This window comes from Cetorhinus maximus, chromosome 2 (genome assembly GCF_964194155.1).
Source record: "Cetorhinus maximus chromosome 2, sCetMax3.hap1.1, whole genome shotgun sequence".
Classification (NCBI taxonomy): Eukaryota; Metazoa; Chordata; class Chondrichthyes; order Lamniformes; family Cetorhinidae; genus Cetorhinus; species Cetorhinus maximus.
This window is the reverse complement of record NC_135880.1, coordinates 246,927-266,983: the sequence shown is the minus strand read 5'-3', so window position 1 is coordinate 266,983 and position 20,057 is coordinate 246,927. Positions and strand designations below refer to the sequence as shown.

Here is a 20,057-nt window from a genome sequence, read left to right as displayed (position 1 = left end):
CGTTGTGTGGAAAACCTTTTTCTCACATCACACTTGCTTCTTTTGCAAATCGCTTTAAATGTGTGCCCTCTCATTCTTGATCCTTTTACGAGTGGGGACAGCTCCTCCCTATCTAAAAACAAATAACTACTGCGGATGCTGGAAATCCAAAACAAAAACAGAATTACCTGGAAAAACTCAGCAGGTCTGGCAGCATCGGCGGAGAAGAAAAGAGTTGACATTTCGAGTCCTCATGACCCTTCAACAGAACTGAGTAAAATTAGGAGAGGGGTGAAATATAAGCTGGTTTAAGGTAGGGGGGGGGGTGGTGGTGGTGGGGGGAGAGAAGCTGTGGGGGTGGCGGTGGTTGTAGGGACAAGCAAGCAGTGATAGGAGCAGATAATCAAAAGATGTCACAGACAAAAGGATCAAAGAGGTGTTGAAGGTGGTGATATTATCTAAGAGAATGTGCTAATTAAGAATGGATGGCAGGACACTCAAGGTACAGCTCTAGAGGGGGTGGGGTGGAAAGACTGACAAGGCATTACAGGTATAGATTTAAAAATAATGTAAATAGGTGGGAAAAGAAAAATCTATATAAATTATTGGAAAAAACAAAAGGGAGGGGGAAGAAACGGAAAGGGGGTGGGGATGGAAGAGGGAGTTCAAGATCTAAAGTTGTTGAATTCAATATTCAGCCCGGAAGGCTGTAAAGTGCCTAGTCGGAAGATGAGGTGCTGTTCCTCCAGTTTGCGTTGGGCTTCACTGGAACAATGCAGCAAGCCAAGGACAGACATGTGGGCAAGAGAGCAGGGTGGAGTGTTAAAATGGCAAGCAACAGGGAGGTTTGAGTCTTTCTTGCGGACAGACCGCAGGTGTTCTGCAAAGCGGTCGCCCAGTTTACGTTTGGTCTCTCCGATGTAGAGGAGACCGCATTGGGAACAACGAATGTAGTAGACTAAGTTAAGGGAAATGCAAGTGAAATGCTGCTTCATTTGAAAGGAGTGTTTTGGGCCCATGGACGGTGAGGAGAGAGGAAGTGAAGGGACAGGTGTTGCATCTTCTGCGTGGGCATGGGGAGGTGCCATAGGTGGGGGTTGAGGAGTAGGGGGTGATGGAGGAGTGGACCAGGGTCTCCCGGAGGCAACGATCCCTATGGAATGCCGCCGGGGGGGGTGAAGGGAAGATGTGTTTGGTGGTGGCATAATGCTGGAGTTGGCGGAAATGGCGGAGGGGGAAAAAACGGAAAGGGGGTAGGGATGGAGGAGGGATTTCCTCCGCCATTTCCGCCAACTCCAGCATGATGCCACCACCAAACACATCTTCCCTTCTCCAATTTACCCCACGTGGATTTCAACTGAAATTCCATCCCTCATGTTTCCAATAATTTATATAGATTTTTCTTTTCCCACCTATTTCCATTATTTTTAAATTTATACCTTTTATGCCCTGTTAGTCTTATGTCACCCCACCCCCACTAGAGCTGTACCTTGTGTGTCCTGCCATCCATTCTTAATTAGCACGTTCTCTTAGATAATATCACCACCTTCAACACCTCTTTGTTCTTTTGTCTGTGACATCTTTTGATTATCCGCTCCTATCACTGCCTGCTTGTCCCTACAACCAGCCCCCCATCCGCAAACCCTCCCCCCACCACTTCTCCCCACCACCACACTGCACCCCCCTACCTTAAACCAGCTTATATTTCACCCCTCTCCTAATTTTACTCAGTTCTGTTGAAGGGTCATGAGGACTCAAAACGTCAACTCTTTTCTTCTCCGCCGATGCTGCCAGACCTGCTGAGTTTTTCCAGGTAATTCTGTTTTTGTTTTGGATTTCCAGCATCCGCAGTAGTTTTTTTGTTTTTAACAGCTGAGCACGTGGAAAACAGTGGCATAATCAGACAGAGTCAGCATGGATTTATGAAAGGGAAATCACGCTTGACAATTCTACTGGAATTTTTCGAGGATGCAACTAGTAGAGTTGATGAGAGGGAGCCAGTGGATGTGGTTTATTTGGACTTTCAGAAAGCTTTCGACAGAGTCCCACATAAGAGATTAGCGTGTAAAATTAAAGCGCATGGGATTGGGGGTAGTGTATTGAGATGGATAGAAAACTGGTTGGCAGACAGGAAACAAAGAGTAGGAATAAACGTGTCTTTTTCTGAATGACAGGCAGTGACGAGTGGGGTACTGCAGGGATCGGTGCTGGGACCCCAGCTAATCACAATATATATTAATGATTTAGATGAGGGAATTAAATGTAATATTTCCAAATTTGCAGATGACACAAAGCTGGGTGGGAGGGTGAACTGTGAGGAGGATGCAGAGATGCTTCAGTGTGATTTGGACAAGCTGAGTGAGTGGGCAAATGCATGGCAGATGCAGTATAATGTGGATAAATGTGAGGTTATCCACTTCGGTTGCAAAAACAAAAAGGCAATTATCTGAATGGCTATAAATTGAGAGAGGGGAATGTGCAACGAGACCTGGGTATCTTCGTACACCAATCGCTGAAGGTAAGCATGCAGGTGCTGCAGGCGGTAAAGGCGGCAAATGGTATGTTGGCCTTCATAGCCAGAGGATTCGAGTACAGGAACAGGGATGTCTTGCTGCAATTGGTGAGACTACACTTGGAATATTGTGTGCAGTTTGGTCTCATCTGAGGAAGGATGTTCTTGCTATAGACGGAGTATAGCGAAGGTTTACCAGACTGATTCCTGGGATGGCAGAACCGACATATGAGGAGAGATTGAGTCGGTTAGGATTATATTCGCTGGAGTTCAGAAGAATGAGGGGGGATCTCATAGAAACCTATAAAATTCTAACAGGACTAGACAGGGTAGATGCAGGAAGGATGTTCCCTATTGTGGGAGAGTCCAGAACCAAGGGTCACAGTCTGAGGATAAGGGGCAGACCATTTAGGACTGAGATGAGAAGAAATTTCTTCACCCAGAGAGTGGTGAGCCTGTGGAATTCACTACCACAAAAAGTAGTTGAGGCCAAAATACTATGTTTTCAAGGAGGAGTTAGATATAGCTCTTGGGGTGAAAGGGATCAAAGGATATGGGGAGAAAGCTGGAGCAGGGTATTAAGATGCATGATCAGCCATGATCATAATGAATGGTGGAGCAGGCTCGAAGGGCCAAATGGCCTGCTCCTGTTCCTATTTTCTATGTAAACCTCTTCTGCACTCTCTCCAATGCATTCACATCCTTCCTATAGTGTGGGCCCAGAACTGTACATAATACTCCAACTGAGGTCTAATGAGTGTCTTATATAAGTTCATCAAAACCTCCCCGCTCCTCTACTCTATGCCCCTATTAATGAAGCCTAGAATACTGTATGCTATACAAACATAAAAGCAAAATACTGCAGATGCTGGAAATCTGAAACAAAAACAAAAATAGCTGGAAAAACTCAGCAGGTCTGACAGCATCTGAGGAGAGGAACCATGGAAAAGTTACAGCACAGAAGGAGGCCATTCGGCCCATCTTGTCCATGCCAGCCTGAGGACACCCAGGTGCCCTTTCTAATCTCACCTTCCTGCACCCGGCCCATAGCCCTGCAGCTTACTGCACTTAGGTGCAGATCCAGGTACTTTTTAAAAGAGTTTAAGAGTGTCTGCCTCTACCACCAACTTGGGCAGCAAATTCCAGACACCCACTACCCTCTGCGTAAAAAAGTTCTTCCTCACGTCCCCCCTACACCTTCTGCCACTTATCTTGAATCTATGTCCCCTGGTTCTAGAATTCTCCATCAAGGGAAACAATTTTTCCCTGTCCACCATCTATTCCCCTCATAATTTTGTACACCTCAATCAAGTCACCTCTCAGCCTTCTTAGTTCCAGGGAAAATAACCCAGAATCGAAATAACCCTAATCATCTGAAGAGTCATGCGGACTCAAAACGTCAACTGTGTTCCTCTCCGCAGATGCTGTCAGACCTGCTGAGTTTTTCCAGCTATTTTTGTTTTTGGTTTACAAACAGCTCTCTGCACCTGTCCTGCCACCTTTAGTGATTTAGGTACATATACACCCAGGTCTCTCTGCTCCTGCACACCCTTTAGAATAGTCTGCTTTATTTTATACTGTCTCTCTATGTTCTTTGTACCAAAGTGCATCACCTCACACTTCTCCGCATTGAACTTCATCTGCCACTTATCTGCCCACTCCACCCATGTGTCAATATCCTTTTGAAGTTCCACAGTGTCCTCCTCATAGTCTACAATTCTCCCAAGTTTTGTGTCGTCTGCAAACTTTAAAATTGTCACCTGCACACCATGATCTAGATCGTTTATATATATCAGGAAAAGCAAGGGTTCCAATACCGATTCCTGGGGAACTCCACTAAAAACCTCCCTCCAGCCCAAAAAATACCCATTAACCATCTTTGTTTCCTATCCCTGAGCCAATTTTGAATCCATGTTGCTACTGTCCCATTTATTCCATGACCTAAAACTTTCCTCAAGTCTGTTCTGTGGCACTGTATCGAATGCCTTTTGGAAGTCCATATACACCACATCAACGGCATTTCCCTCATCAACCATCTGTTACCTCTTCAAAAAAACTCCAGCAAGTTCGTTAGATACGATTATCCTTTTCCATGCTGACTCTTCCGAATCAATCCACATTTTTCCATGTGACTATTAATTCTATCCCGAATAATTGTTTCTTCCCCAGAACCGGTCCCATTGCCTCAGGAATCTAAATTCCTCCGTCCTGTGCAATCTTTCCAGCCACGCATTCATCTGGTCAATTCCTCTAATCCCAATCTCACTAGCACATAGCACAGAGAGTAATCCTGAGATTACTACCTTTGAGGTCCCGCTTTTTAATTTATTTCATAGCTCCCTACATTCTGCTTTCATTCCTCATTTTACCAATCAATATCGACCACGACCTCTGGCTGTTCACCCTCCCTCTTCAGAATGTCCTGTAGTCACTCAGTGACATCCTAAATCCTGGCACCACGGGGGCAATTTACCATCCTGGTGTCACGTCTGCAGCTGCAGAAACGTCTATCTGTTTCCCTTTCAAAAGAATCCCCTATCACAATTGCTCTCCCACTCCTTTTTCTAAGCCCCCCACCCCACCCCTACCAAGCAGCTGAGTCATTTGTGGTGTCATAGGCTTGGCTCTTGCTGCATTCCCCTGAGAAACCATCTCCCCCAACAGTATCCAAAATGGAAAATCTGTTAGACAGGGAGATGGACACAGGCGACTCCTGCACTATCTGCCTAGTGCTTTTACTGTCTGGCAGTCACTCATTCCCTTTCTGCCCGTGCACTCTTTACCTGCAGCATGACCACCTCACTGCATGTGCTATCCACGAAGATCTCATCCTTGTGGCTGCTCAACAGTGACCACAGTCAGCTCCGAAATGCGGATTTAGAATAGTTGCAGCTTCAGAGGCTTCCTGCACACATTGTTGCCCTAGACACCGCAAGTGTCACTAGCTTGATCGAGTTTTTCAAGGAAGTGACAAAGATTATCGACGATGGAAGGGCAGTGGATGTTATATACATGGATTTCAGTAAGGCCTTTGACAAGGTCCCTCATGGCAGACTGGTACAGAAGGTAAAGTCGCATGGGATCAGAGGTGAGCTGGCAAGATGGATACAGAATTGGCTTGGTCATAGAAGACAGAGGGTAGCAGTGGAAGGGTGCTTTTCTGAATGGAGAGCTGTGACTCGTGGAGTTCCGCAGGGATCAGTGCTGGGGCCTTTGCTGTTTGTGGTATACATAAATGATTTGGAGGAAAATGTAACTGGGCTAATTAGTAAGTTTGCAGACGACACCAAGGTTGGAGGAGTTGCAGATAGTGAAGAGGATCGTCAAAGAATACAGCGGGATATAGATCAGATGGAGACTTGGGCGGAGAAATGGCAGATGGAGTTTAATACGGACAAATGCGAGGTAATGCATTTTGGAAGGTCTAATACAGGCAGGAATTACACAGTAAATGGCAGAACCCTTAAGTGCATCGACGGGCAGAGGGATCTTGGTATACAGGTCCACAGGTCACTGAAAGTGGCAACGCAGGTAGATAAGGTAGTCAGGAAGGCATATGGCATGCTTGCCTTCATTGGCAGGGATATTGAGTATAAAAGCTGGGAAGTCATGCTGCAGCTGTATAGAACCTTGGTTAGGCCACACTTGGAATATTGCGTGCAATTCTAGTCACCACATTACCAGAAGGATATGGAGGTGTTGGAGAGGGTGCAGAGGAGGTTTACCAGGATGCTGCCTGGTCTGGAGGTTATTAGCTATGAGGAGAGGTTGAAGAAACTCGGATTGTTCTCATTAGAGCGACGGAGATTGAGGGGCGACTTGATAGAAGTTTACAAAATTATGAGTGGCATGGACAGAGTAGATAGTCAGAAGCTTTTTCCCAGGGTGGAAGAGTCAATTACTAGGGGACATAGATTTAAGGTGAGAGGAGAAAACTATAAAGGAGATGTGCGGGGCAAGTTTTTTTACGCAGAGGGTAGTGAGTGTCTGGAATTCGCTGCCAGAGGAGGTGGTGGAAGCAGGTACGATAGTGGTGTTTAAGAGGCAGCTTGACAAATACATGAATAGGATGGGAATAGAGGGATATGGACCCCAGAAGTGCAAAATGTTTTAGTTGACGGGCAATATGATCGGTGTAGGCTTGGAGGGCCGAAGGGCCTGTTTCTGTGCTGTACTTTTCTTTGTTCTTTGACTTCCCACATCGCACAGGAGGAGCATTCCACTTGGCCACGTTGCCCTGCCATGAGTTACCCTTAAATTACTCTGTTTACTTTTACTTCCTCTAGTTCAGGGAATATTAAGGGCAGAAGAAATACTCACCAGGTCCTACATTGAGGGGTCAAACTCCCTCTTGCACCAAACTCCAACTAAGCACTCTCCTGCAGCTCAAAGCAGCACTCCAGTGCAGACAAGGAAGCATTGTAGATGGCCCGCTTTTATGCTGTCTGAATCTAGCTTTTGAAAACCTGATATTAAGTCAGTTATGCAATTGACTAGCTGGAGCTGCAAGCAGAGGCTGGAAAATCCCTGTTTTAAAGCTGAACAAACTCTCACCAGCTCCCAACCCAAAGGGCAACTTTTAGTCAATTGCTATATTATAGAAAGACCAACCTTTAGAAAGAAAGTAACCCTTAAATAAAGCCTTAAAAGGCCCTCTTCTCACCAAGCTCCAACTTAAGCACTCTAATGCAGTCCAAAGCAGCACTCCTGTGCAGACTTAAAGACAAGAGCAGGGGTCAGGATCTCCAAGTCCCAGCAGACCTCGGAGTTTTCGCACATTTTAAAAATTATTTATTTATTCATGGGATGTGGGCATCGCTGGCTGGGGCAGCATTTATTGCCCATCCCTAATTGCCCTTGAGAAGGTGGTGGTGAGCTGCCTTCTTGAACCGCTGCAGGCCATGTGTTGCAGGTACACCCACAGTGCTGTTAGGAAAGGAGTTCCAGGATTTTAACCCAGCAACAGTGAAGGAACGGCAATATATTTCCAAGTCAGGATGGGGAGTGGCTTGGAGGGGAACTTCCAGGTGGTGGTGTTCCCAAGTATCTGCTGCCCTTGACCTCCTCGAAGGGAGCAGCCGTGGGTTTGGAAGGTGCTACCTAAGGGGCGTTGGTGAGTTTCTGCAGTGCATCTTGTAGATGATATACACTGCTGCTACTGTGGTGGAGGGAGTGAATGTTAGTGGATGAGGTGCCAATCAAGTGGGCTGTTTTGTCCTAGATGGTGTCAAGCTTTTTGAGCGTTGTTGGAGCTGCACTCATCCAGGCAAGTGGAGAGTATTCCATCACACTCCTGACTTGTGCCTTGCAGATGGTAGACAGGCTTTGGGGAGCCAGAAGGTGAGTTACTTGCAGCAGGATTCCTAACCTATGACCTGGTCTTGTAGTCAGTATTTATATGGCTAGTCCAGTTCTGTTTCCGGTCAATGATGTTGATAGTGGGGGATTCAGCGATGGCAATGTCATTGAATGTCAAGGGCAATGGTTAGATTCTCTCTTGTTGGAGATAGTAACTGCCTGGCACTTGTGGGGTGCAAATGTTACTTGCCACTTGTCAGCCCATGCCTGGATATTGTCCAGGTCTTGCTGCATTTGGACATGGGCTGCTTCAGTGTCTGAGGAGTTGCAAATGGTGAAGACTGCAATGATCAGCAAATATTCCTACTCTGACCTTATGATGGAGGAAATGTTATTGATGAAGCAGCTGAAGATGATTGGTCCGAGAACACTACCCTGAGGAACTCCTGCAGTAATGTCCTGGAACTGACATGACTGCCCTCCAACAACATATAAAAAGTGAGTCTGAAGAATTGATAATGGAAAACAGGGCAATGGCAAATGTATTAAACAGATGTTTTGCATCAGCTTTCACTACAGAGGATTCAAGTAACATCCCAGAGGCAGTTAGAGCTCAGCAAAATTACAAATCACGAGAGAAATGTTACTGACTAAATTGTTGGGACTGCGGGCCGACAAGTGCCAGAATCCTGATGGACTTTGTCCTAGGGTCTTGAAAGAAGTGGCTAGTGAGAAAGATGGTGCATTGATTTTAATTTTCTGAAGCTCTCTAGATTCGGGGAAAGTCCCATTATATTGGAAGATAGCAAATGTAACTCGATTATTCAAAAAGGGAGGAAGAAAACAGCAAACTACAGGCCAGTTAGCTTAAAATCTGCCAAAGCAAAAATGTTAGAAGCTATTATTAAAGAAGCTATAGCAGGGCACTTGGATAAGTTCAAGGTAATCAGGCAGAGTCAACATGGTTTTGTGAGAGGGAGATCATGTTTAAGAAATTTATTGGAGTTCTTTGAAGAAGTAACATGTGTTGTGAATAAAGGAGAACCGGTGAATGTACTGTATTTTGATTTCCAGAAGGCGTTTGATAAAGTGCCACATCAAAGGTTACTGTGGAAAATAAAAGCTCATGGTGTAGGGGGTGACATATTGGCATGGATAGAAGATTGGCTGGCTAACAGGAAGCAGGGAGTAGGCATAAATGGGTCTTTTTCAGGTTAGCAATGTTTTATGAGTGGTGTGCCACAGGGATCAGGGCTGGGACCTCAATTGTTTATAATTTATATAAATGGCTTGGATGAAGGGATGGGATGCTGATGACACAAAGATAGGTAGGAAACTAAGTTGTGAAGAGAAGATAAGGAAGCGACAAAAATATATTGATAGGTTAAGTGAGTGGGCAAGATCTGGCAGAGTGTAACATGGGAAAATGTGACATTGCCCATTTTGGCAGTAAGAATAAAAGGGAAGCATGTTATCAAAATGCTGAAAGATTGCAGAGCTCTGAAATGCAGAAGGATCTGGGTATCTTAGTGCATGAACTGCTAAAGACTAGCATGCAGGTACAGCAAGTAATTAGGAAAGTTAATAGAATGTTATTATTTATTGTGATGAGAATTGAATACAAAAGTAGGGAGGTTATGCTTCAGTTATACAGAACACAAGTGAGACCACATCTGGAGTACTACATACAGTATTGGTCACCTTATTTAATTAAGGATGTAAATGCATTGGAAGCAGTTCAGAGGTTTACCAGACTAATACCTGGAATGGGCAGGTTGTCTTATGAGGAAAGGTAGGACAGGCTAGGCTTGTATCCATTGGGGTTAAGAAGAGTAAGAGGCGACTTGCTTGAAGCCTTTAAGATCCTGAGGAGTTTTGACAGGGCGGACGTGGAGAGAATGTTTCCTCTTAGGTAGAATCTACAACTAGGGGTCACTGTTTAAAAATAAGGGGTCACCCATTTAAAAGTGAGATGATGCGAAATTATTTTCTCTCACAGGGTCATGAATCTTTGGAACTCTTTTCCTGAAAAGGAAGCAGAAGCAGAGTCTTTGAATATTTTAAGGCAGGGTTGGATAGATTCTTGGTAAGCAAGGGGGTTATCAGGGGCAGGCGAGATGCAGATTGAGGTTGCTATCAGATCAGCCATGATCTTATTAAATGGCGGAGCAGGATCAAGGAGCTGAATGGCCGACTCCTGCTCCTTGTTCGTATGTTTGTATTTTCCTTTGTGCTAGGTATGACTCCAACCAGCACAAACTTTTCTTCCCATGATTCCCATTGACTCCAATTTTGCGATGGCTCCTTGATGCCACACTCGGTCAAATGCTGCCTTGATGTCAAGGGCAGTCGCTCTCACCTCACCTCTTGAGTTTGGTTCCTTTTGTCCATGCTTGAAACAAAGGTATAATGAGGTCAGAAGCTGAGCGTCAGTGAGCAGGTTATTGGTAAGCAAGTGCCACTTGTTAGCTCTGTTGATGACTCCTTCCATCACTTGAATGATGGTGGAGAGTAGATTGATGGGGACGGGGGGGTGGGGGAGGAGGTAATTGGCCTGGTTGGATTTGTCCTGCTTTTTGTGTAGAGGACATACCTGGGCAATTTTCTACATAGCTGGGGCGATGCCATTGTTGCAGTGTTACAGGAACAGCTTGGCTAGGGGCGCGGCAAGTTCTGGAGCACAAGTCTTCAGTACTGTTGCCGGAATATTGTCAGGGGCCCAAAGTCTTTGCAGTATCGATTGCCTTCAGCCATTTCTTGATATCACGTGGACTGAATCGAATTGGCTGAAGACTGGCATCTGTGATGCTGGGGATCTCTGGGGGAGGCTGAGATGAATCATTCACACAGCACTTATGGCTGAAGATTGTTGCGCGTGCTTGACCCTTATCTTTGCTGATGTGCTGGGATCCCCATCATGGAGGATGGGGAGATTTGTGGAGCCTCACCCTCTGGTGAGTTGTTAAATTTGGGTCAGAGTCCCTGCGATCTCCTCCCTTGCCTCCCTCAGCAGTCTGGGACACAAATCATCTGGACCTGGAGATTTGTCCACTTTTAAGCCTGCCAACACCTCCAATACCTTGTCACTCCCTGTATCAATTTGCTCAAGAACCTCGCAGTCTCTCTTCCCCAGTTCCATACCTTCATTCACTTGGGTGAAGGCGGATGGGAAGTATTCGTTCAACACTCTACCAATGTCCTCTGGCTCCACCCATAGATTGCCCCCTTGGTCCCTAATGGGCCCTACTCTTTCCCTGGTTATTCTCTTCCCATTGATATAATTATAGAATATCTTGGAATTTTCCCTACTTTTACCAGCCAGAGCTTTCTCATATCCCCTCTTTGCTCTCCTAATTGCTATCTCAAGCTCCACCCTGCACTTTCTGTATTCCGCTAATGCCTACACTGATTTGCACCCCTTGTATCTGCTAAAAGCCTCTCTTTTCCTTCTCATCGTATCCTGAATATCTCTGGTCATCCATGGTTCTCAGGGCTTGTTACTCCTTCCTATCATCCTAGAGGGAACATGTTGAATCTGTACCCTCCCCATTTCCTTTTTGAACGTCCCCCACTGCGCCTCTGTAGATTTCCCCACAAGCAGCTGTTCCCTGTCTACCTTGGCCAGATCCTGCCTTATTTTACTAAAATCCACTCTCCCCCAATCCAAAACATTTTTTTGCAACTTGTCTATTTCGTTGTCCATAACAAGCTTAAATTGTACCATGTTGTGGTTGTTATCACTAAAATGCTCCCCCACCACCACCTCAGCCACTTGTCCAGCTTCATTCCCCAGAATTAGGTCCAGCACACCTCCGCAAATTGTGCACATATTTGCTCCTCAATTTCCTGTTGACTATCTGGGGGTCTATGATAAACACCTAACAATGTGGTTGCCCCTTTTTTATTCCTAAGCTCTACCCACAAAGCTTCATTCGATGCCCCCTCCAAGATATTATCTCTCCTTACTGCAGTAACTAATAATGCAATGCCTCCTCCTCTTTTACCCCCTCCCGTCTCGCCTGAAGATTCTATATCCCGGAATGTTGAGCTGCCAATCCTGCTCCTTCCTCAACTACGTCTCAGTGATGGCTACTATATCACAACTCCACGTCAATCCTCATCCTCAACTGAAGAGTCATACGGACTCAAAACATTAACTGTGTTTCTCTCCGCAGATGCTGCCAGACCTGATGAGTTTTTCCAGGTATTTTTATTTTTGTTTTGGATTTCCAGCATCCGCAGTTTTTTGCTTTTATCTCACCCTTAACTCATCCGTTTTACCTGTAATACTCCTGGCATTAAAGTAGAGGACATCCAGCCTTGCCATACTCCCTTGAAACTCTATGCAGCTGTACTCCCTCTGACTTGATTGTTTTACTGTATTATGATGTGTCCCTATTCTGCTAACATTCTGTGTCCCCTCCCCCTGCTGAATTAGTTTAAACTCCTCCCAACAGCACTAGCAAGCCTGATCGTGAAAGCATTACAGAAATGCAAGTCTTTCTTTGCCTTTACCTCATGTCTGCGTCTGTAGATTCATTGAAACAGGTCACTTGATGTAATTAGTCAAAGTTTCATTATTTTATGTGATTACAAGGGCAGGTGAATGAAATACGCTATTTTTGCACCCAGCAGTTCCAATGCACGAGCAAACCTCGTGTATAATTGCCACAATTTCTCCAAGATGGAGTGGTCACTGTTCCACCAGGTGGTGCTAATGTGCTCCAGTTCAAAAGCTACAGCCTCCAGCTGATTTGCAAATCAAAGCAAGTTTAGTTGGCTTGTCATGTGACTTGAGACACTGAAGCCAGTGATCATGTCCCGTGCCTGTCAATGGAAACTGCAGAGACATCATTGACTCTGGCTTACCCACACTGAGCTTTTCATTTTACTTACCGTCTTCAGAGAAGGTGAACTGCAGAAACGAGGGAACAAGGAAGGATAGAGAGCTCTTTGAGTGATTTATCTTCCTACATCGTTGGCTAAACCAACCAGCCTCAGCCTAGAAAACCAAGGAAATCAAATGGTTAAGCAAAAGCAAGTCAAGGCTCTCAACCACAATCACTCTCACCTCCCGCCCGCCCGCACACCACCCCGCCCGCCCGCCCACCACCCCGCCCGCCCGCCCACCACCCCGCCCGCCCGCCCGCACACCACCCCGCCCGCCCGCCCGCACACCACCCCGCCCGCCCGCCCGCACACCACCCCGCCCGCCCGCCCGCACACCACCCCGCCCGCTCGCCCGCACACCACCCCGCCCGCTCGCCCGCACACCACCCCGCCCGCTCGCCCGCACACCACCCCGCCCGCTCGCCCGCACACCACCCCGCCCGCTCGCCCGCACACCACCCCGCCCACTCGCCCGCACACCATTCCACCCCAAACACACCGGCCACTCACCCAGACCACCCTGCTTGTTCAGCCATCACATCACAGACACGCCACATCGCCCAGCACACTATCCGCTCACTATCCCACCCTGACGCTCTGATAAAATGCAGTGCAGCAAAGGGAAGAGGGTAGGAAGAAAAAAAAATTACCTGATAGGCAACTTCATACAAACAGCCATCTTTTCCAGCGAGGAATATACGGCCAGTGTCTGTGGCAGTGACTGCCAGCAGATAGGTATTGTCTGTGGGAATGGAGTAAAGGGGGTCTGGCAGTAGTTGCATCCCTCCACACATGCTGTCATTCAGGATTCCCAGCCCTTGGGAAAAGAGCAAGAGAAACAGTGAAACCTCACTCCATCCAGAAAAGTCAACTATTCAACAGTTACCACTAACTCTGCTCAAACAAAACCAGACTCAGGGGAAATTGGCAATTACTGATACACAATACGTCCAGTGAGCCCTACAGTAGAGAAGAGGGAAAACCTCTTCTTAGTTCTTGCTCCTTACACAGAGCCTCCCACCGCTCTCAGCAACCCCGGGATACAGCATCTTTCTCGCAATTATTGTAACATAGGATTGGCCATTTCTCATCCACCCTGACACACCCCGAATGTGTTCAGCAATATCATAGCTGATCTGCAACCTAACCTCATATACCCAACATTGCCCTCGATACTTTTCAATAACAGAAGTCCATCAATCTCAGATTTAAAATTTAACAATTGATCTAACATCAATTGCCATTTGTGGGTCAGAGAGTTCAAAACTTCTACCACCGTTTGTGCGTCTAAGCATTTTTTTTTTTAAATTTCACTCCTCAAAAGTCTGGCTCCAAATATTAGACAACATCACCTAGTCCCTAACTCATCGAGTGTAAATAGTTTATCTTTCAATCTTTCCTTTTCCCCTTAATATTCAAAACTTCAATCAACCAATCAGTTACAACTTCTGAATTCCAGGAATTACCACTCTAGTTTGTATAATCCCTCCTGTAATTTAACCCTTGGAGTCCCGGTATCATCCTCGTAAAGTGACACAGCACTCCCTCCAAGTGCACATATATATGCAATTAGGTAGGAAGGCTGGAAAAGCAGCATGTTACTTAAATGGAAAAAGATTGCAGAACTCTACGGTACAGAGGGACCTGGGTGTCCTGGTACATGAATCGCAACAAGTTAGTATGCAGGTTCAGCAAATGATTAGAAAGGTAAATGTAAATGTTGTCACTTATTGCAAGGGGAATACAATATAAAAGTAGGGAAGTTTTGCTGCAGTCCATGTGGTGTAGGTGCACCCACAATACTGTTTGGAAGGGAATTCCAGGATTTCGACCCCGCAACAGTGAAGGAATTGCGGTATATTTTCAAGCATAGGGAACCTTGGTTTTCAAGGGATATTGGCGATCTGGTTAAGAAGAAGAGAGAGGTGTATAGCAGGTATAGGCAACAAGAAGCAAATGAGGTACTTGTAGAGTATAGAAAATGTAAGAAAATACTAAAAAAGGAAATCAGGAAGGCAAAAAGACAAGAGGTTGCTTTGGCAGATAATGTGAAGGTAAACCCGAAGGGTTTCTACAAGTATACAAGAGTAAAAGGATAGTAAGGGACACAATTGATCCCCTTGAAGATCAGAGTGGTCGTCTATGTGTGGAGCCTCACGAGATGGGGGAGATCTTAAACAGTTTTTTTGCAACAGTATTTACTCAGGAAACTGGCATAGTGTATAAGGAAGGAAGGGAAACAAGCAGTAGTTTCATGGAACATATAGAGATTATAGAGGAGGAGGTGCTTGCTGCCTTGCAGCGAATAAAGGTAGATAAATCCCCCGGGCCTGACATGATATTCCCTCGGACCTTGAGGGAGACTAGTGTAGAAATTGCAGGGGCCCTGGCAGAAATATTTAGAATGTCCTTAGCCACGGGTGAGGTGCCGGAGGATTGGAGGGTAGCTCATGTTGTTCCGTTGTTTAAAAAAGGCTCCAAAAGTAAACCAGGTAATTACAGGCCAGTGTGCCTGACGTCAGTAGTAGGTAAATTATTGGAAGGTGTTCTGAGAGATCGGATATATAATTATTTGGACAGCCAAGGGCTGATTAAGGATAGTCAGCATGGCTTTGTGCGTGGTAGGTCGTGTTCAACGAAGCTTGTAGAATTTTTCGAGGAGGTTACCAAGAAAGTAGATGAAGGAAAGGCTGTGGATGTTGTCTACATGGACTTTAGTAAGGCCTTTGACAAGGTCCCACATGGGAGGTTAGTTCAGAAGGTTCAGACACTTGGTATCCGTGGAGAGGTTGTAAACTGGATTCGAAATTGGCTGTGTGGGAGAAGACAGAGAGTGGTAGTGGATGATTGCTTCTCAGACTGAAGGTCTGTGACTAGTGGTGTGCCTCAGGGATCTGTACTGGGACCATTGTTGTTTGTTGTCTATATCAATGATTTGGATGATAATGTGGTGAATTGGATCAGCAAGTTTGCTGATGACACTAAGATTGGAGGCATTGTGGACAGCGAGGAAGACTTTCAAAGCTTGCAGAGAGATCTGGACCAACTGGAAAAATGGGCCAGAAAATGGCAGATGGAATTTAAAGCGGAAAAGTGTGAGGTGTTACATTTTGGAAGGTCAAACCAAGATAGGACAGGACATACACAGTAAATGGTAGGGCACTGAGAAGTGCAGAGGAACAAAGAGATCTGGGAGTTCAGATACATAATTCCCTGAAAGTGGCGTCACAGGTAGACAGGGTTGTAAAGAAAGCTTTTGGCATACTGGCCTTCATGAATCAAAGTATTGAGTATAGGAGTTGGGATGTTATGGTGAGGTTGTAAAAGACATTGGTGAGGCCAACTTTGGAGTATTGTGTGCAGTTCTGGTCGCCTAACCACAGGAAGGACATCAGTAAGATTGAGAGAGTGCAGAGAAGATTTACTAGGATGTTGCCGGGTCTTAAGGAGTTGAGTTACAGGGAAAGATTAAACAGGTTAGGACTTTATTCCTTGGAGCGTAGAAGAATGAGGGGAGATTTGATAGAAGTTTACAAAATTGTGAGGGGTATAGACAGAGTAAACGCGAGTAGGCTCTTTCCACTTAGATTAGGAGAAATAAACACGAGAGGACATGACTTTAGGGTGAAAGGGGAAAGGTTTAGGGGGAACATTAGGGGGAACTTCTTCACTCAGAGAGTGGTGAGAGTGTGGAACGAGCTACCATCTGATGTGGTAAATGCGGGCTCACTCTTAAGTTTTAAGAATAAATTAGATAGATACACGGATGGGAGAGGTCTGGAAGGTTATGGACTAGGTGCAGGTCAATGGGACTAGCGGAATAATATTTTGGCACAGAATAGAAGGGCCGAATGGCCTGTTTTCTGTGCTGTAGCGTTCTGTGGTTCTATTAAGTCAGTATGGTGAGAGGCTTGGAAGGGAACTTGCACATAAGAACATAAGAAATAGGAGCAATAGGGCATTCAGCTCTTCGAGTCCACTCCACCATTCAATGAGTGCGTAGCTGACCTTCTGCTTCAACACCATTTTCCTGCACTATCCCTGTATCTCTTGATGTTTTTAACATGTAGAAATCTATCAATCTCAGTCTTGAACATAATCAATGACTGAACCTCCACAGCCCTCTGGGGCAGAGAATTCCAAAGATTCACCACCGCCTGATTGAAGAAATTCCTCCTCATCTCAGTCTTAAATGAATGGCTGTTATTCCGAGATGTGTCCCCTGGTTCTAGACATCCCAGCCAGTGGAAACATCCTTCCTGCATCTGCCCTGCATGAATTTTATATGTTTGAATGAGATCACCTCTTATCCTAAACTCCAGAGAATAAAGTTCCATTTAATTGTTCCTCAGGACAATTCCTGCATCCCAGGAATTAGTTTGGTGAACCTTTATTGCACTCCCTCTATGGCAAGTATATCTTTCCTTAGGTAAGGAGACCAAAACTGCACACAATACTCCTGGTACTTTTGATTTGTGCCTTGCATGGTGGACAGGCTTTGGCAAGTCAGGAGATGGCTCTATATAATTGCACTAAGACACCTTTACTCCTATTCTCAAATCCTCTAAGGCCATCATGCCATTTGCCTTGTTTGCTGTATCTGCATGCTAGCTTTCAGTGACTCATGAACATGGACACCCAAGTCCCTCTGAACATCAACACTTCCCAACCTCTCACTATTTAAGAAATACTCTGAATGAAGGTGGTGATGTTCCCACATATCTGCTGCCTTTGATCTTCTAGGTGCAGGTTTGGAGGTGCTGTGAAAAGAGCCTGCAGTGCATGCCTGTGAGTTGCTGCAGTGCATCTTGTAGATGGTACACACTGCTGCTACTGTGCATCAGTGGTAGTGGGAGTGAATGTTAAAGGTGGTGGATGAGTTGCTAATCAAGTGAGCTGCTTTGTCCTGGATGATGTTGAGCTTCTTGAGTGTTGTTGGAGCTGCACTCATCCAGGCAAGTGGGGAGTATCCATCACACTTTTGATTTGTGCCTTGCATGGTGGACAGGCTTTGGCAAGTCAGGAGATGAGTTATTCGCTGCAGAATTCCCAGCCTCTGGTCCAGTTCAGTTTCAGTCAATGGTAACCCCAGGATCTTGATAGTGGGGTACTCAGCATTGGTAATGTCATTGAATGTCAACGGAGATGGTTAGATTTTCTCTTGTCGGAGATGGTCATTGCCTGGCACTTGTGTGGTGCGACTGTGACCTGCCACTTTCAGCCCAAGCCTGGATATTGTCCAGGTCTTGCTGCATTTGGACATGGACTCATTCAGTATCTGAGGAGTTGCAAATGCTGCAAAACATTGGTGCAATCAGCAGCGAACATCCCCATTTTTGGCCTTATGATGGAGGGAAGGTCATTGGTGAAGCAGCTAAGAGGCTTGGGCCTAGGACAACAAGATGACAGATGGCGTAAAATGTGGGAAGTGTGAGGTTATTCACTTTGGTCTTAAGAATTGAAAAGCAAAATATTTTTTAAAAGACAAAGGAAACTTCTAAATGTTGATGTTCAGAGGTACTTGGGTGTGCTTGTACAAGAAACACAAAGCTAGCATACAGGTTTGGCAAGTAATTAGGGAGGCAAATGGCAAGGGAATTGGAGTACAGGGCTTTGCTGACACCACATATGGAATAATGAGTGCAGTTTTGGTCTCATACTTCAGGATGTACTTAACATTGGAGGTGGTGCATCAAATTGGTCCCTGGGATGAGGGGGTTGCCTTATGATGAGAGGCTGAGTAAAATGGGCCTATATTCTCTGGAATTTAGAAGAAGAGGTGATCTCATTGAAACATAGCAGGGTCTGAAGGGGCTTTAGAGGATAGACACAGATTGTTTCCATTGGTCGGGGAATCTTTAACACGGGGACACAGTCTCGGGGCAAGGTGTCAATCATTTCGGACTGAGATGAGAAGAAATCACTTCACTCAAAGGGTTGTGAATCTTTGGAATTCTCCACCCCAGAGGGTTGTGGATGCTTCAGCATTGAATATATTTAAGGCTGGGACAGACAGATTTTAATTGTCTCAGGGAATCAAGGGATATGGGGAGCCAGCAGAAAAATGGAGTTCAAGACCAAGATCAGTCATGACCATACTGAATAGCACAACAGGCTCTCTTGCTCCTGTTTCCTATCTTTGACACCTTCGAAATTTGGTGCTTAGGAACAATTCTTAGAGTGGCTCAGTTGTACAGGGATTTACAAGGAAGACTGGAAGAGCAATAGTGATCGGTGATTCAACAGTTAGGGGAGCAAACAGGTGTTTCTGTAGCCACAGAGGTGAATCCAGGATGCTGTGCTGCCTCCCTGGTGTCAAGGGTGTCACTGAGTGGCTGCATCCTCCTGAAGCGGGAGGGTGAACAGCCAACAGCCATAGTTCACATTGGTACAAATAACATCAACTGAAAGAAGTCCTGCAGTAAGAATTTAGGGAGCTAGAAAGAAAATTAGCAAGCAGGACCTCAAAGATCGTAATCTCCAGATTACTGCCAGTACCACATCAAGGTGAGTATTGAAGAATTATGCAGGTGAATGTGTGGCTGGAAAATTGGTACAGGGGGGAGGGCTTTAGATTCTTGGGACATTGGGATCGGCTCTGGGGGAAATGAGGCCTGTGCAGACTGGATGGGTTGAACCTGAACAGAACAATCCTTGCCGGGCAATTTGCTAGTGCTGTTGGGGAGGGTTTTAACTAACTTGGCAGGGGTGTGGGAACCAAGAGATAACATCAGAGAAGAATACTAAGGTACACAGAATAATGGGAGAGATAGGTAGCACTAGAATCGGGAATAATAAGTTAATAGTTGGGGTCAGAGAAAGGGAGAAATCCAGAAGCCCCTTTCCTAATATCACTGTGGGAGTTTCTACAACACACTGAATGCAGTGGTTCAAAAAGGCAGCTTACCACAAGGGCAATTAGGGATAGGCAATAAATACTGGCCTAGACAGCAATGCCCACATCCCATGAACAAATAAATTCTTTTAAAAGTCTAAATCAGGGTTACTGTGCATATATACGAATGCACGGAATGTGGTAAATAAGACTGGTGAGTTACAAGCTCAGATTGACATGTGGAAATATGATGCTGTAACGACAACAGACTTCTGGCTCAAAGAAGGGCAGGCCTGGGTGTTAAAGTTCTCCTCCAAGCCACTTCATCCAGACTTGGAAATATATCGCCGTTCCTTCACTGTCGCTGGGTCAAAATCCTGGAACACTCTCCCTAACAGCACTGTGGGTGCACCTACACCACAGGGAGTGCAGTGCTTCAAGAAGGCAGCTCATCATCACCTTCTCAAGGGCAATTAGGGATGGGCAATAAATGCTGGCCCAGCCAGTGAAGCCCACATCCCATGAGCGAATAAACAAAAAAAT

The 20,057-nt window shown here is 45.6% G+C and overlaps 1 protein-coding gene across 1 annotated transcript in view; it reads right to left on the bottom strand.

The window, feature by feature from the left end:
* Window positions 1-20,057, bottom strand: part of nup155 (nucleoporin 155) — a 276,126-nt gene that overhangs the window by 213,837 nt on the left and 42,232 nt on the right. The window contains exons 7-8 of the mRNA XM_078557216.1: window positions 13,330-13,496; window positions 12,686-12,791 (exon numbers count right to left, since the gene is read on the bottom strand). Coding sequence (XP_078413342.1) covers window positions 12,686-12,791; window positions 13,330-13,496 — 273 coding nt within the window. The remainder of the gene's footprint in view (window positions 1-12,685; window positions 12,792-13,329; window positions 13,497-20,057) is intronic.